General features: G+C 39.1%; 1 protein-coding gene across 1 annotated transcript; it reads right to left on the bottom strand.

Moving 5' to 3' along the window:
• Window positions 1-8658: 8658 nt before the first annotated feature.
• On the bottom strand, window positions 8659-18591 carry bmp5 (bone morphogenetic protein 5). The gene is made up of 7 exons (XM_077581755.1): window positions 17787-18591; window positions 14846-15038; window positions 11777-11925; window positions 11176-11373; window positions 9835-9911; window positions 9646-9756; window positions 8659-9494 (listed from the first exon to the last, which is right to left on the bottom strand). Exons 1-7 carry the CDS (start codon window positions 18265-18267, stop codon window positions 9345-9347), a joined length of 1359 nt encoding a protein of 452 aa, XP_077437881.1. The 5' UTR covers window positions 18268-18591; the 3' UTR covers window positions 8659-9344.

The following is an 18591-nucleotide window of genomic DNA, read 5'->3' as shown; positions in this document are numbered from 1 at the left end:
GAATTTTTGATCAGATAAACTGAATTCTCGTAAAATGTAATGCAGTACAGTACTTGGCTTCATCCAGTAGGGGCACTGTCGAGTTAGTCTCAATTATTTTGTTGTCTACAGAACAAATGCAGCGCTATGCTAACTTATGCTACGGTACAGCACATTTTGGCAAATTGAATCTTCTCAACACCACACTGGCATGGTAGCAGTTCAAAACACGCAGAGTGAAATTCTCCAATCCCTTAACTGCAACTATGCTTACTGATGGATAGTAAATAAAGTGAGTTTAGCTTGCTTGCTTGCTAGCTAGCTAGCTCTTTTATTCCACATGACTAAGTAATCAATAGGTAGGCTACTGTATTTATCTGTTGTTGTTGTTTTCTTAATTTGTTTGCTACCAATCATTTAATGTAGGCTGCAACAAATCACCTCCATGTGTTTTATTACCCGTCTTGATATTAATTGTGTACATGGTAATGGAAAACATTAATTCACTGACACTGTGTGCTTTACCAGGACGGCCAACTTACCTTGGTGATGAAATAACAAGATTAGGCGAACATTTGCCCAAATGTTTCTGGTGAAAATGTAAGGCTTCATGGAAACCAGCTGCTTTGATTAATCCCCCGTGACCAAAACAGTTGAGCGGTTTTCATTGCCAGACGTGCCACCACTGCCAATGTCAACTGCATTGGTGTAATAAAATCTCTTGTTAAACCAGGTCAACATTTACTAAAGAAAGAGGCATTCTTCTGAAGCCAGCTGTTAACAATAGAGAGTCTTAATGAAGTCCTTGCATTCAACCATCTCACTGCGCTCAAGGAGAGACCACTTGCTCCGTCTCAGGGGACTGAGGCGACTCGTGTGATCAGCCTGCTGCAGCAGACCTCATTGTTGATGTCTATCAGGTATAACTCCTTCTACAAAAGATTTAGCCACATAAAATCCTTTTATCATACTATAGAAATCTGCATTGCATTTGGTTCTGTGTGTTTTTTTTGTTTAGTTTTTTTACATTACAGGTCATCGTTACAGGTTTATTCTTTAATTCTGCTTCAGCTGTCATGGAATTGCTCCTCTATGGTGTTCCTGCATTAATTCCCAGTTTACGTCTGGTGAGTTTGTCAGAAGTCTGGACAGGAAAATATATATAGATTAAAAGTGTGCAAGCTAAGGAGCATAAAAAAGAAAACAGTAATAGGGCAATATAGCCCTAATAGTGTAGAAGCAATGTCAAAATGAAAACTGAAACAGCAACCTCAGCGAGAAAGAATTATATTCAGATAATTTTTTTGATCATGTCAAACAGTGTCTGATTTCAAAATATCACTGTGCACTGTAGTGTTTGTATTACCGTCCGTCATCCCTCAATTAAATGGTAACAGGTAAAGTCATTTTCTCATATCCTCTCTCATTGCCAAACAACATAAATTATTTATATAATTTCTTGATTTGTATCGAGCAGCTGCACCTTCCTTGAAGTCTTTTTGTTTTAAAATCCCTCTACATGCATAACATTCACATGTATTCACAACAGTGATGTAAAGTAGCTGCTGTATTTTTCAGAGCATAAGTCACACTTTTGTTCATAGTTTGACTAGCTATGTTTTTTACTTATCATACAACAGTATTTTTTCCATTTTATACTAAAAAAATAAAAAAAAAACATCCATCCATCCATTTACTACCGCTTATCCGGGGTTGGGTCGCGGGGACAGCAGCTTTAGGAGGGAAACCCAGACTTCCCTCTCCCCAGCCACTTCAACCAGCTCCTCCGGCGGTATCCCACGGCGTTCCAAGGCTAGCCTAGAGACATAGTCTCTCCAGCGTGTCCCGGGTAGTCCCCCGGGCCTCCCGCCGGTGGGACATGCCCGGTACATCTCTCCAGGAGGCATCCGAACCAGATGCCCGAGCCACCTCAACTGGCTCCTCTCAACGTGGAGGAGTAGCGGCTCCGGATGACCGAGCTTCTCACCCTATCTCTAAGGAAGAGTCCGGACACCCTGCGGAGGAAACTCATTTCGGCCGCTTGTATTCGGGATCTTGTTCTTTCGGTCACGACCCACAGCTCGTGACCATAGGAGGGGGTAGGAACGTAGATCGACCGCTAAATCGAGACCTTCGCCTTTTGGCTCAGCTCCTTCTTCACCACAACGGACCGATACAGAGTCCGCATCACTACAGACACTGCACCAATCCGCCTGTCGATCTCCCTCTCCATCCTGCCCTCACTCGTGAGCAAGACCCCAAGATACTTGGACTCCTCCACTTGGGGCAGGATCTCATCCCGACCCGGATAGTGCACGCCACCCTTTTCCGACTGAGGACCATGGATTTGGAGGTGCTGATCTTCATTCCAACCGCTTCACACTCAGCTGCAGTAATGCACCAACAGTTTTTGCCAACTGGCAAAAGAAAGTAGAAGAATGTTTCTAGGAAGGATTCCACCTTGTGCCAAAATGCAATATGAGATTTTAGTTAAGGTAAGCCATTTTAAACTAAAAATAAAAAAAATTTAGTCGTTAGAGGCGAAAATTTTGATTGCAACGGGAACTCATTTGTTGCCGTCACCATGGGGTGCATTCTGAAGTTCACTCTGACACCTGAACACAGGTGTTTAGGGAATACTATTTTGGATGAGAATTCGGCTCTATTGTTCTTGATCTCTGTTTCTGTAAAATAAGTCTCCCAAAAAAGGCCATTTATACTCCTGAGTGGCTTATATATATATTTTTTTATCTTCTTCATGTTTACAGTCCAAAAAATATGGTAAGATTACACCTACTTAATAATCGTATCTTGACTGACTAATTACTCCTAAGTAATTTTAGGTGTCCTTTTTCAAAAATGTTGGTATTAGGGTAATTTATAATATTGCCTTTTGACAACTTTCTGAGAACTGCATCAGTTACTGAACCCTGACTGGCCTTTTCACGTTTCTTTTTTGAGGAAACTCAGCAGCTCCAGTTTATCTTGACAAATACCAGCTGGAGAGAGTCACTTGAAACGAGTGGCCTTCCGGGGCTTTCGGGAATGAATGCAATGAACGTGTGTCAAAAACCTAAGTCAGGTTTTTAACACAGGAAAGGTTGTGACATCCAGTTAAAACTCGAGATTTATCTTTAATAAATGCATCACTTATTCAGTTTTGCAATGATATTGAAAAATAATCTACACTTTAGACCAGAAATACTTTTTATGATTTTGCCTTTACACGCCACCATAGTGAATTTGACATAAAACAAGATACTTGTATGATTGAAGTGTACGGTCTACTTAGTCGAGAAATAAAGCCAACATATGCAGCTCTATGTAATATTCATGTTAAAACGGGATGGAAATGGTAAATAAAATAAAAACAAAATACAACAATAATTGCAACATTTATGGTGTATAATTTAACTTGAAGCATGCTTTTAAAAGGTTGGGAATAAACAGCAAACATTGCTTGGGAATATGTTATGAAAAGCACGTCGCCCATTGAATATCCATTATAAGCAAATATGTATTTTCAAACTAAAATGAAAAGGCTTGTTTGTAGCGTTCTTTCCGGAAGGCTGCCGCTGTCAGACAACTTTCCACAGTTAACCTTGGAGACAACATGTGTGTTATACATTATCTTCACACTAAGGAGTACATGTTGCTTTTAGTACTGAAAAGCCATTAACCTTAATGTCACGTTTACGGTTCACATCATATAGAATTTAATATTAACATGCCTTTTATATGCAGTTTTGTCATTGTGCTTTCAGCTTGATGTGCAGATTTATTTTATTTTTTTCTTTACAGATGATTTATGACTACAATTAGATCATAAAAGACTTTTTTTAAATGTATTAATTTTCCTAATGGGAGGAATTGCATTTTAGAGCACAGTTCATATCAGTGGCCAGGTTGCAATTGTGTTATCGACAACATTTTAATCAACACAACGTTATTGTGAAAGGGTGTGAGACAAAAAAAAAAGTAATGCTTCTTTCTTGTCTAAGAAAATGCACATCAAAGAAAACAAAAAGCACTTTAACTAAAAAAAAGGTAAAGAAGACTGTTTATTCTGCAATCAACTGCAAATAAATAATGAAATAGCAAAGGAAGTTCCAGACTGTTGGAATTAAATTACCTCCACTCTACACTAAAAACAAAAGCCTTTGCACTCTCTTGGCTCTTGCTGTGTAACAATTAACACAAACGATTATTTAAATCATTGTACTGCTAAGTTCAATATCCAAATTGCAGGAAATTGTGTCCTGACGTTACAATTATTTGTTAAAAATTGTCTGCACGGATTCATCCTGTGTGCGATTATTCATAGTATTCAACCTTTGAAGAAGGTTCCCGTGACCAACAAATAAACCTAAAATCACAACTAGCGTAAGAGTGATGCTGAAGGTTATCCGCCAAAGGTGCTGCCTTCAAAGATAAAAGGAAATAACACATAAACTCTGCATACTTTGTTGTAATCACAAGACACTTAACCGTTTTCTCAGGTGGCTCGCAGATGTATTGTGCACATGCTGGTGGCAAGTAAAACCTGACCATGTTTAAGCATCACCCTCTGAGAGGACACATTCCTTGTCATACCAAACAGCATGTAAAAATGTGACCCTCGTGCTCTCCCTTTTCAGGAGGGACTGATTGAGCTGCATGGAAGCCCATCGGCCACCCACTGAATACAAATAAGGAGAACCATATGTGTCCAGAAGGACTGGGTAAACTGCACAACATTTTTATTAGATACAGTTTCACTTGCCTTCTGGATGGACCGCAAGGTGACACCATGAAAATAAACTTATGGCTACAGTAAGAAAATAAGGTTAACACACCTCGAATCAATGAAACCAGGACTTACTAAAACATTTGCCAATAACATTATTAACTGTGTTATGACATAAAAAATAATGAAAATGCTCTATCTTTTGGATTTATTATCAACTTCCCTTACACCCTGCTCCTCTCCTATTTGGTTTCAAACAGGGTGAACAATTATTTACACAATTTACACAAAACAGTCCTTGCAAACAAAGTGGATGTAAACAATTTTCATCATATAATATGTAAAAGGTCCATAGCCATCTGATGCACATTTTCAGAAAAACAGGAAGAGAAACAATCAAGGAAAGCAAGTATGTGGATGAGTTTATAACTATGGCGCAGTATGTTGTTTATGGGGTGTTCCACCTTGAAAGTTTTGATAACCTCTTATGTAATGCAGTGGCACTCCTGTCATTAGGCGGATCAGGCAGATGCTAGGGGCGCTCTTGAGCAAAAAGGGCGACAGGGAGGGGAGATTTGATTTGTTGGGCTGCTCATGCTGTAGCAAGAAGTGAAGTCGGCGGCGGCCATCTTGCGTTGTCACACTTACAGTGAGTTGACTTTTCTGCTTCATACTTTTCACGTTATTTTTTTCCTCTACAGCTAAAATACCGCAGTATGTGGCGTACGGGTGTACTGATAAGTATAAAGTAAGTGTGTGAAATGCTCTAAATGCAGATTTCATCAGTAAGAATGTGATTAGGGATGTTCAATACCACTTTTTTACGATACGATACTCAAACATTCAGTACATTTGATACCGATACCAAGTGCCAATACCATTAGTACTTTTGATACATACAATTTTCACACACACAAAAAAAGCAGAGATTTTTTTCCCAATTATAGCAAAGTTCCTTAAAATTGCTTGACAATGGCAATTATATTGTTCATAAAAGTCATTTTACATAGAACACACAATAAAATGAATTTTAAAAAATAGATAAATAAAATGAAACAAATAATCCAGTGGCCAGGGAAAAAAGTCCTAATAGAAAAATGTGGTTGTACAACTCCCTTTTAAGGAATACAATAGGGCTGCAACTATTTTAGTATTTGAATACTTGATTGAAAATTCTATCGAGTAATGAAGTACTCGGACTAAATATATTTTTGCTTGGATAAAGAGTAATTAAAGTACTTAAAATGCTTTTTTTTAATCAACAGTTTATTTTTTCAAATTGTACACTTACATTATATGCCAGGGTAGTAATTGTGCATTTATGAATTTGGAGCAGTTGACCAGTAGGCCTAATAAGGCAAATTAAATAGGGTATTTTTAAGGCATTTTTCTTTTGCGTTACAGGTAAAAAAATAAAAAAAAATAAAAAGAAGCTTGTGATGAATCTGCAGACACGAAACACATTAGCTACTGGAGTACTGCCCTACAGGCCACATCTTAAATCAGGTACCAGTTGAAACGTAACGTGGAAGCCTTTACATCACACTAAAATAACATATAAACTCATGATAGCCAGAAAAAATTATCCCCCGCACATTGACCGAACTTCACTCAATTAATTTATTTGAGAGAAACAACGCGTTTTGCGTTGAGCGTCATTAAGTTCACCTCAAATTGTTGTTGTTTCCCTCAAATAAACTCATTGAGTGAAGTTGTCAGTGTGCGGGGAATAATTTTTTCTGGTTGTCATACACAAGCTCTGAGCTCCTGCTGCCCACCAGCAGCTGACCATTGGAGGCTGTGCATAGACACTTCTCCATTGATTAACATATACACATATTCATGTATCGTGTCGTTCGCTCCATTCATGGCAACTTACCCCACGCTAGCCCGGCATGGACCAGGTTGAGTGGATGTGGGGCGGGAGTGGACCGCGGCGGCGGCCCAGGCGGGGAGGATGGTCGGCCACCACCACCTGCTCGCCGCAAGCGCCACTGCCGGTCGTCCCACAGCGAGTCGGCCGCACCCTCGGCCTTGTTCGCCATGGGCGCTCGCTTTCTGCAGTAATGATCCTTCCGCAGGGTGGGGGATTATAGTTGAAACATTCTGATTGATTAATATTGCATTTCTGAAATATGACTAATATTGCATTTGTGAAATATGACTTAAGGAACAAAATCCACGTTTTTAACCATCTCACAGGGCGGCCATTTTGCCCCTTGCTGTTGACTGAAAATGACGTCACAGTTGCTCAGGGCACAGGTAACGACCAATCACGGCTCACCTGTTTTCTGGGTTTGGTCATGTGACTTCGCAAATTGAGCCCTGAGGCACTGTGATGCCATTTTCAGTCGATAGCAAATTGCAAAATGGCCGCTTCCTGAGATAAATGAAAACCGGTGGATTTTTTTCTTTTTAATACATATTCCACAAACCCAATATTAATTAGAATACTGTTTTTAGACTACTGGGGCTGCATGGAACATTTAGCAAAGGTTTTTTTTTTTTTTTTACTTTTCATTTGAGAAATGCAACATTTGTGTTTTCTTAATTCACTGGGTTTCCTAATCCTAATTATTCTATGCTGCTGTTGCTGTTTTTCATTACTACGTGCGTGTGTGCGTTGGGGGTATCACGGCCACACAGAGTGCCATTCATGGTGGCGCTGCCACTGGACGTGACTGAGCACTTTGCTCGGTAGGCTCAAAACCTGCTGAGATCATTATGTATAAGCAATTAAGAAACTCCATTGCAACCTTTCACAGCAAAATGGCCATTAACGTGATGGAAAGCACTAATGAACCTCTCACTCTCTCCTGGCTGATTTGACCGCAGGGGCTCTTAGAGGAGAATAGGTCACCTTATTTTATGTACTTAGAGTTTGCTAATTGTTCCTTTTTGATTTCATGTGCCCCCCCTCCAAAATAAAATAAAAGCAGAAGACCTATAGCTAAATTGCAGAGAATCCGTGATATTAAACAGTTGATGTGATTGTGAAGTGCTGGGAATAATCATGCCAAGGCAACAGGCCGCAGGAATGCAAAATCAGCCCTCAAGCCAAGAATTTAGTTAGCAGGTGGCCTCTTCTATTCACTGAATGTCAACATATTCCACATAACATCTGGACAGGCCAGCCACTGCTTTTAATTACGTGCAATACAGTCACTCAATGTTCCAGCATATCAGAAAAAACATATATATAAAAGTTGGAGGGGGATGTGGTGCAACAGTATGTATCGTGTGTTCCGTGAAGGTCAACACAGTTGTGTAAATAAATATTAATTCTTAACCTTATCCCTATTTCCATGACCTGTTTAAAATCCCTGAACAGCCGCTTCCACAGATCGGCTGTCGCACTTCGCTAGAAAATATGCTAATCCTGACAGATGTGCAACAACACTGCAAAGGTTACATGCTCAGCTTTGCTTCCAAAATATGGCTGCAAATGGTGTGATGGATGTGTCTTTCAGTCATAATGTGGAAATGATTGCTTAATAAATTAGAAGCCTTTTTTCGACCGGCAGCCTCGTCGTCATCTCACATTTGTGGTGTAAGGCTAAATGAAATGCTTCTTTACACACTCTGTACCATGAGCACATATCCAAATACACACCTTATGTTTATTCAACTTTCTTTTTTTTTTTTTGTGAATAGTAAATTTTGTACAGGAGAGCCATAAAAAATATGATGTGGTTGTTTTTTGTTTGTTTCAAACTAAAAAAAAAAGTATAATATATATATATATATAAAATATAAAATATATATATTTCAAGCACATATTTTGTCCTTATTTACAATGGCATTTTTGTTAAACATGGTTAGAAAGTGCGCGGTCCTATGTGGTCCCTCCAGTAACACTGATGAAAAAATTGTGAGCCCCTCCAGCATTCAATTTGCCCATCTCTGGTGTACAGAATACAGGAAAAATTGCATAAATCAATAATAAGCAAATGTTAGTATTTACAAGTGGTACATTTATTAAAAATACACAACACCCTACATGGCCAAACATCACATTGAAATAGAGGAGAGCAAGAGGTTTGCAGCAAAGGCCACGGAGGAATGACATTGGTCAAATTAAGTGAGCAAAGAACATCGCAATTCCACATGGGCTCAAAACAAACAAAACAGGTGAAGCATATCACTGGAGCTATAAGATGATGACAGTTACAAAAATGCCTCTCTGCAGTTTTTGTATTACAAAACTAATATTTTCCTCCCCGACATTTGTGATGCCTTTCTGCGTATTGTGGTACACTTTTTTAACATCCACAGTTCACAATTTGTAATACAGTAAATAGAAAATGATTATGGAGTTCAGCATGTTTTGCTAAGTAATTTGTCACAAAAAGAAGAACACAAAGAATGTGTATCATGATGAATCCAGTGAATAATTCTCTCTGAGAAGTAACAGATTTTAAAAGTTGTATATGCCGACGGACATAATTGGGATAAAAGTGAAATCAACATTATTATTACTATATAAATATCACATATTCAGTGCTATTTTTGAACAGGGAATAAATTAGGTAATAAAACTCTATATACATAACACTGTACATCACATCACACCCAGAGATGATGTGTTTTCCAAACTATTCCTATTCCAGATAGCATAAATTAAAGTAACCCGCAGGCACTAATGGCAACCACAAGACCTCACCACCATATTTCTATACTTTTTGAGAATGACGTTTGAGCTGTCGTCAAAGTAAAGCACTGAAATAGCATTGAGTTTGGTCGGGGCGCAGCACGGCTTTGGCACATTGTCAGGAAACATTAAATGGACCTATAAAAGACAGCAAATAAAGTGCGCTTTAGAAGAGGTGTGAATGTTGTGACTTTGCAAATGAATTGCGGCGGCTGTGAACATGGCGCTGACATGTCATATGCTGACTGTGTTTGCCATGCAGGTGGAATAAACTTCAGTGGGAACATACCAGAGTTTGGACAATGGCGTGATTGGTTGCGTTCATGTGCGCGTTGAGCGGGAATGAGCATTCACCGTCACAGTAAAAAGCGGCATAGCCTTCAGGCGCTATGATCCAGTCCTACGGCAGAATGGGAGAGGTTTCATTTGATTATTTATGACAATATCACCATTTATGGCGTTAAACGGTTTGTCTTACCTGCCAACCCAAATCACGAAAGCTGACATAAAGCTCGTGTTTCTTGCAGGCTTGTTTTTGTTCACTTGTGTTATAATCTGAAATGGAAACGGTTTTATTTGAAAGTATGAGAAAAAAAGCAATGGCACAAATGATGAGACTTTGCTTAAGTCAGGAAGAACAACACTGCGTAATGTTAGCTCTCACACAAGCGCTAATGCTACATGACAGCCTTTTATAGACCAGTGGAGCAGGGAAGCCTTGCTCTCGTGTAAAGGCTTCAACACCAATACAAATCAGTGGCAATAACATAGCTAGACAGCACATTTGAACTATCATAACTTTTAATCATAAAGTTTGAGAGCGGCTGGTTTTCAAATTCCAAAATCATTACGAAAGCCACATTACGTTTCACTCATCAAGTCAGAATGAGCCAACAACAAAACCACAATAAAGGAGAACCAGCCTCTCCTGTAGTTACTTCTCAGCATGTTGCTCTTTTAGCTTACACAATATCAAAAGTTTCTGACGTGCAGTAAAATCCTAAATTATTGTATGTGTTCCATTAATTTGTATTAATTAATTCCCAACAATGTATTCTCAAATGTATTCCGTAGCATTTCCATTACTGTACTGTTTCCTAGGGCCATTTTTTTTTTAGAGGGTGGGGGCAATATTCTGAGAAAAAAACTCACCGCTTTATAAAGTTGCAAATTTGTGACTTTATGAAGTTGCAAATTTGCAAGAATTTTTTTTTGTAAATTTGCAACTTCATAAAGCGTCAAATTTGGGACTTTATAAAGTGGCAAATTTGCGACTTTGTAAACAGCAAATTTGCGGGGGAGGGAAACTCCAAAACTTACGAGAAATACCTACTTCTCTCTATGCGGCCAATGAGGTAACACATTTCTTTTGATATTATTTACGATGCTGTTGGAAGTAGTGTGTGATTGTTAGCACGTTAGCAGGCCTATAAAGTAGATGTTAACAGTAATGTGTATATTCTTAATCTTTATGAGAATTGTTTTTTATTTCATTACTTAGTATTGTGTACTGTTTTCTGTTTTTTTTTGTATAGGACTCACAGCATGCTTAACAGCATTAAATGCCTGAAACGGGAAAAAAACCCGAAAATCTTTGTCTCATAATTTCGACTGAAGGGAGTAACATAACTATACTGTATGTTGTTATATGTTATAATTTAACCAGGTCCTTCAGAATTTGTACAACTGCAGCATAATATTCATCATGTCAACTCGGATGCATTTGAATACTGCTGACTGGGTTTCACAAATAGTAGGTGGTTGCCACTGGAAAAGCGCCATAACGAGCAGATCTGAGGGTGCCAATGATGTACCTTACCTCCAGTTTTCTGTGCCCTTGATGATTCCTGTTGGTGGGTTGATTTATTGCGGTTGTGGTTCTTCTTTTTCCCACCGGCAGCTCTGACCGAGCGTAGCAACACCCCGCTGGCCTTGAAGAAAGCAACCAGGAAGGGCTGCTGGGATTGAGGCCCATTGCGTCCCACAATGCCGGCTGATTTCATGTTGATACTGCGTCCTTTAAAACATAACAATTACAAGGTATATAGAGGGCAAGAAAAGGAAGGACAAGGACACTCCATGGGTTTGTTAACATCATGAGGCAGGACATATGTTACATGTTAAATGCACTCTAAATATTAGCTGCAAAAGAATCTGCCTTTACAAACATACTTTAGGTTACTACAGTATGGACAGTCTAACTGACCCTTTTAATGTAATTGTATTTTTATGTCACATTTTTGCATTTCTTTCTGCTAGACTTAATGAAGATGAAGATGAAAATTCAATTGGTATCGTGTGTTTTTTCTTTATCTTAGTCAACTTTTCCAAAATCTTGCACATTATTAACATGAAAGTTAATGATTACGTGTTAATTTATTATTATGGGGGGTGGGGGGGGGGAGATGACCTTGACATACCATCTAAAGTCTCCACACTTAGTTGGAGACCCAGATTCTGCTGCGGGTTCATCACCCAGTGGTTACTGGTGGCCGTTATGTCAAACACCAACCAACCACCATCAGATGCTTGAACCCTTTTGGAGTGGAGCAAGAAGGTCTCCGCATCTCTGTTGATGAAAGTACATCGATTCACCACTAGAACGTCATTATTGCATACACCATGAAATGACTTCAAACCTTTTACATGCAACGTATCAATTTGAAAGGGCAGTTTGAGGTTCGTTATCAAGTTTCACTCGTGCTTTTCAGCAGCAGCTCCACTCAGTCGGTCAAATGAATGTGGGCACTTATTTGCTGCATTACAAACCAATTACTAAACTCTTGGGCTTGCCTCAGCTCCAAAGTAAATAAAAACTTTCTGTGCACCTCAGCATTGCAAAGCTCTAATGGGCACACACACACAAATAACCCATATGGCTCTTTGAAGTTGTTCTCATACGGGATTCAGGAGATCTTTGTAAGTTACAATGCAACACAGATAAATGAAGTAACAGACTTACAGTATCTTAAACGCATGCCTGAGGTCCTACTCTGCAAACAAGCTCAAAGCCAAACACTAAATGTAAGGATCTTCTTCTTCTCCTCATCATACTGTCATCCTCTTAAAACCAGACTATATTTCTTGAAAATACCTTTATCATTAAAACCAAAAGATGCATGTTCTTTGTGTTGTTTTAAAAGGGTTCCATTGCATCAATGTGATTAATTGCAGAGCTGTGTGGTGACGCATGTTCCAGTTTACATGTTTTTTGTAGGGCAAAACATCTTTGATTTTTTTTTTAACGTGGGTCTGACATAAGGCATCAATCATGTAAAAAGGGTATAAAAAAGAAGAAAAAGAAGAAGAAAACAACTTGTTAATTTGCATCAGGTGCTTTCAAGCAACAGAACAGCTAGAGTAGCTAGCTCTGTGCTTGTGGTCACATTGTGACAAGGAGCACAGTTTTTCCACATGGCCCCAAACGTTCAGGAGTTAGTCACGTGTTTATTACAGGTGCAATAAAAGCAAACCTCATGAGGAATTCCACATGAAAGTACAGTAGTGAACCTAAATCATGTGCTAATTCATATTGTTTGTGTCAAACGACTGTAGATGATGAAAATATGCTAAAAAGTTCAAAGTAAAAGAACACATATGACCACATTGCATCTCTCGTCAAATAGCTTGTGGATTTGATTATGCGATTCCATATGCCAGTTGCTGGAGAGCACAAAATGGACACACTGTTCTTCTTCAACATGGTCATGCGGAGTGACAAATTGAAAAGTGTCACTTAAGCCATTGATGACAAGTAGAATCACAAGAATATATTTTGTAATGTCACAGCCATAAATGACTATAAAATATGACATGATACATGGCATGGAACGATATATGATATATGATATGATCATATCCTATCGTATCATATCATATATATGACATGACTTGACCACGGTTATGATAGTTTGGTATTTTTCATTATGGACATTTTCATTATAGTTAGTCTTTACTTTGTTTTTGTTTTTTTAAATTAACTTTTAGAGCAGGTTTGTTAGTTTTTAATTATTTTTTAATGCTATCTTTTCATTTAGTTATTAGTTTTAGTATTAGTTTCAGTTTTTGGAGTATTTGTCAGGTGCAATATATATACGCACACATATATATATATATATAAAGTTCACTAAGTAATGTATAAGTAAACTACTATTCTCAAACGACTGTTTCACCAAGCTACAAATAATGTACAATAATAACTGACAAATGCGAAAAATTTAAGACATTTCCACTATAATTACAGTTAGTTTTAGTTTTATAAACATAAGTTGTAGTTTCACTTAGTTTTAGTTGAATTTAGTTTTAGTTTTTTTTACAAGTATTTTCATTTTTATTTCATTTCATTAACAAAAATGTTGTTGTTTTTAATTTAGGTTTAGTTATTTCATTAGTTGTTTTTTTTTACAACATGACAAGATAAGATATGATTTAATTACCACAATACAAAGCTGCCCCTGAAGAGATATGTAATCTAATTTGCAGCCATAGCAGCAGTTTCATCAGATCCGGACATAAACTCTTAAGTAAAAATGAAAAAAAATCCATCATGTCAACTGGATTGGCTCAGGGACTCTAATATAAATCATTATTACTTAACATTACCAAACAGTGCCAGTTTGTATTTTTTCAACTTCCAGTGTGGTTTATATGATTTTGGTTTCAGTAACACTACCTGCAATAGCCTACACCCTGTGAAAACAAATACGCCAACATAAACCTTTCCCCTTTAAGACGGTGGAGTTTATTGACTCTGGCCTATTCAAAGCCCTCGAGGGTCATATCTCCCCTACGATCACCCACACATTTTTTTTTTTAAGTCCACTCTTGAGCAGGCCCATGTGCATTCAGCTATGTCACCGTTTAAACTTCCGTTATATAGTGGAAACAGGCAGGTATAGTGGGTATAACCATGACCATGGGGAGCACTATGGAAGCCCCGAACCCTGTAATACGGGCCCTTGTGGTTTTGTCTGGGACTCGGCCAACCAGGCAAGAAACACAAGACGAGTGATAAGTGATGGACCCTCCAAGCTTCATAAGTGGCCAACTTGCTAATGGGCTTCTCTTTATCCGAGAACTATATTTGTAAGGCCGACTTGGTGTGAATGAAGGGGAACAGAGATAGGGATCCGAGGTTGTAAGACAATAGCTGCTACTGTTGCTTGTTTAAAAAACGGAAGCATAAGAAACCCTTTTAAACTGTAGTGTTGATATGAAAAGGCAAAAACAAAACAAAACAAAAAAACAAAAATAATTATTTTATTTAAAGATAATTAAAAAACATGTTTATACGATCACAGTCATAAACGCTTTAACTAATTTGAACATTTATAACTGTTATACAAAAGTTAAGAAAAATTAAATAAACAAATAAATTAAGTGTGACAATTAAGTCAACATTATGGTAGGACTACAAATTGTATTGCTTTTAAGACTTTCCAGATTTGAGGTTCCATTGTTTTTAATGGGAGTTTATGGTTGGCACTTACTTGTTTGGAAACTCCTTAATGACTTGATGAATAGTAACCTTCAGTGTGAGATTGTCAAAGCGGCCATGGCTGCGGTCCTTATAGATGCGAAACTCAGCAGCGGTGACCGCCTCTCCCTCCGGGATCTGAGTCAGATCAAAACGGAACTCCTTGTAGTGTCTTCGTTGGTGAGAGAAATCTTTATCTTTCTCCACTGGGAAGGAAAATAGACAGTGTGAATTTCATTTCTATAACCACAAAATACAACTTCACACCTCCTGAACATATTGTATGAACACAACAGGGGGGGAAAGTAGGTAATTTTTCATATCTTCTTACATTCCTGTTCCAAACCAAACATTTTGACTCCCAACAAAAGCACTTTCCACTTCATTAAATCAGTCAAATGAATACAGGTAGTGGTTCCCAGACAGGCCCTCCACTGTGTGCCTAACTGCATTCTATGGCCATGATGAATGAGCTGTCAGTTAAGAAAAACAAGCTGATTTCAATTAAAGACACTTTGCTGTGCTCCTCATGACAGAGAAGAGAGCAAACGGGATTCCTCAAAGTCATGTGAGTCTCTGCTTGACCCTCATTGCTGACCTTGAGATGACCTTCTTTTGTAATACCACAATACAATAATTCTGTAAATAGTGGCCTTTGGTAATAGACATATTTCAGTTGAAACACACAAGACACCTGAATGGATATGTAATAAAACCTAAAGAGGCTAAGCATATTGAAATGTAGTTGCTAACCAAAACAGCAGAACCTATGTTCCAGTTGAATGTGCTGCTCCGCAGTTTTGTGTGCCTCTATCTTGACGACATGGCACCGGACAATTTGGTTCCGCCCCTTCTGACTTTGTTTCTTGCAATTTCACTGAATTTTCAGCATAACAGTCCTTTTATTTTACTATGAATTTCATGTGAGATGCATGGTACTCTTTTCATCAAGCAACATTAGATTTTTGTTTCATCCATCCATTTATGGAACACTTGTTCTCATACGATGATAATGAGCTAGAGCCTGTCCCACCAGACTGTGGGCGATCATTATCAATTATCAAAATATATTCTCTGTTTATTTACTATTATTACAAAATTGAACCAAAAAAGGCCTCTGTCTTCTCTGCTGTCTGCCCCCAAAAAAAGTGATGTGTTAGAAAGGTTGTGAACTGCGGTGTGGGACGTGGCATGCTACATCCTTGCTTGGGCAGTGGATTGGCTGGCATCTGTGGTGATACCATGCAGCGCACTTTCCTGATATTTTATCGCGAGGGGACGCCTGCGGCTACTTAGCACAAACAGGTCAGAGGTCAGGCCTGACTCTTTCCCCGCTGAGTGTGTTCCATTAAAGGAGCCGCAGGCAGTAATTTGAAGCAGAAGAGCCCCCGAGCATTAAACATTCCACTTTCAAGTAGAGAAGAGTTCAGTGATAGTGTCATCTGATTAAGGTGGTCTGCGTCCAGTCTTGATCAATGCAATGCTTTAAAAAACAAATCATCAATAACTGTCGCATATTTTCTGAAAAATAGCAGATTTAGGATAAGCCTTGTCACATAGTGTATTGTAAGAAAGCTGAGGTCAGTAACTATATGTGTACTGTAATAAAGACAGAGGCCCATTGAACACTTCACTGACAGTCACCAGAACGAGAGCAGAGCTTTTAAGGCTGACAATGTACATGCCCCGGTGGAGCGTTAAGTGGAAGCAGATGGGCTTGGGCCAAGGTGAGTTACTGCCAAGCAACTCGACACAAATTCAGTACTACTGAAAAAAAAAACAGATTGAGCATGTCAGCACCAGAACCTTACAGAGATGATCTTGTGGGACCGTCATCATCCAATTTGTGTCGAACATTATCATTTATCATTAATTTGGAAAGCGGCAATCGGGCACAAGATGAAACATGAATTGAAGTAAAGTACTGAAGTAAAGGTATCTGTCAATATCAGCCCCACCGCCTTCTCCTTTAAATGGCAGGAAATAATTAAGACCAATTTTCTCAAGGTCAGACAGTCATCTGATAAGTCGCACTGAACTGCAGGCCCAAAGGTCACAGCTACTGAACAAACACAGCAATTATAGAGATCAGCAGTCTTTTACACCAAAGCAGCACAAATGCATGCAATGTTCAAAAGCATTTGAACATTAAGGTCAAACGATTCGAGGCTCATATCCCACAATGAAATAATGTGCACATTCTATGCATCGTATTCAATTGAAAAATGGATGAAAGTTGATTCCCACTAGAAAGATCTATTTAGATCTGTAGTCCATAGCCTTGTTGAACCCCACCGGTTTCTTATGTGCATTCACTGAACCCTTCTTTACTGAAAAATAAAATCTGATTTATTTATTTTTTTCAAATTCAAAATATAGTCATAGGGTTTACTAGTGAGCAAAATGAACAGTGAGAGTAGCCTTTTCATCAAATCTGGCTCTTCTTCACCTTGAATTCAGAAGTGTTGTGTTCTTGTATTGCCCATCTCCAGGCAGCTTAAGAAAGTGTTACATAAGTTTTGCTACACAACTGGTTGTGCTTGACTAGTATTGCTCAACTTGACATTACAAATCATCATGCTGACTCAACTCTTTGCCCTTTAAATTAATCACCTCTGTCTTTTTTTTTTCATGGAACCCAGGGGCAGCAGACAGTAATGAAAAAAACAGAGGCCCCAGAATTGAACCCTGTGGAACACCATACGTTCTGTTATAAGTGTGAATTCATATTTGTCATTTTTGCTCGACGTAGGTAAGTGTGAAGGGATAACAATGTACCATTACAACAATGTGCATAGTAATTATTCATTTGATCTTGGTGAACAGACAAAACAGTCAAAACATTCCCTTGGATTCCAATAGTTAACTCAATCATTAACATTACAAAACTGAAAGCAAAATATAAAATTCGGTATTTGATTAATGTTTTGTTGCATTTGGTTGAACTCTCTTACCTATATTGACAAAACTCATCACCATGTCCGCATCATTGAGAAAGTTGTTGTCATGTGCTGTGGTGAGAGCCGGGCTTTGACCCAGCAGGGGGGCAGCTCTGTAGGACTGGGCCACACGGTTGTAGCCCACATGCTGGGCACTGTAGTAACCCTTCCTTGCGAGCCCTTGGGCCTTGGCGATGTGGCTCTTCCCTGCACCTTGCGGCACCCCCTCTTCCTCCACGGCCATGGCGTTGTAAAGGTCGAGCATGAAGAGCGGCGCGGAGGATGCTTGTTTCCCGGGAGAGAAGGGCCTTGGCCGGTGAGGCAAGCCCAGAATGGAGAGGATCTCCCTCTGGATCTCCCGTCGTTCGTGATTGCGCAACTTCCTGTAGATAAAACTGGAGTGCACATGGTTGTCACTGAAGGCGCAATGAGCGCAGGTCAGGAAAGTCAAGCAGCTCCAAGTAAGTCCAAGCACCGCACGGCTCCAAGGGGACATGTTGCTCACTTTAGGCTCACAAGTTCAACTACATTGCACCGTGTGGAAGACCTCGAGCAGATATCCAGAGAGGAATCGTGGACGCATGGAGGAAGCAGCACAGCGTCCAGCCTGGTAACTGGGGAGAACTGAGAGGAGACAAATGAGGTATCAGCTTGCAGCCGAAGAGGCACTCCTTCTCTTTTTCCTTCTTCTGCTCAATTTTGTACTCATCCACGGCCCATCCAAAGCGTCACTGACTATTTATGGACTTGTGACAGCGTCCCTCACCTCACGCCTCTTTGATGAAGAAGGAAAAAAAACAACAACATAGAGCTACGCCCA

Source organism: Vanacampus margaritifer, chromosome 12 (assembly GCF_051991255.1).
Source record: "Vanacampus margaritifer isolate UIUO_Vmar chromosome 12, RoL_Vmar_1.0, whole genome shotgun sequence".
NCBI classification, from domain to species: Eukaryota; Metazoa; Chordata; class Actinopteri; order Syngnathiformes; family Syngnathidae; genus Vanacampus; species Vanacampus margaritifer.
This window is presented reverse-complemented; position numbering and strand designations above follow the sequence as displayed.

What these genes read in the sequence shown, in the direction of transcription:
- bmp5 (XM_077581755.1), bottom strand. Translation starts at nt 18,267, where the DNA reads ATGTCCCCTTGGAGCCGTGCGGTGCTTGGACTTACTTGGAGCTGCTTG. An exon ending in ATTAAGGAGTTTCCAAACAA is followed by an intron (nt 11,926 to 14,845) that starts GTAAGTGCCAAC and finishes TTTCATCAACAG; the next exon opens with AGATGCGGAGACCTTCTTGC. An exon ending in AAGTGTGGAGACTTTAGATG is followed by an intron (nt 11,374 to 11,776) that starts GTATGTCAAGGT and finishes TATGTTTTAAAG; the next exon opens with GACGCAGTATCAACATGAAA.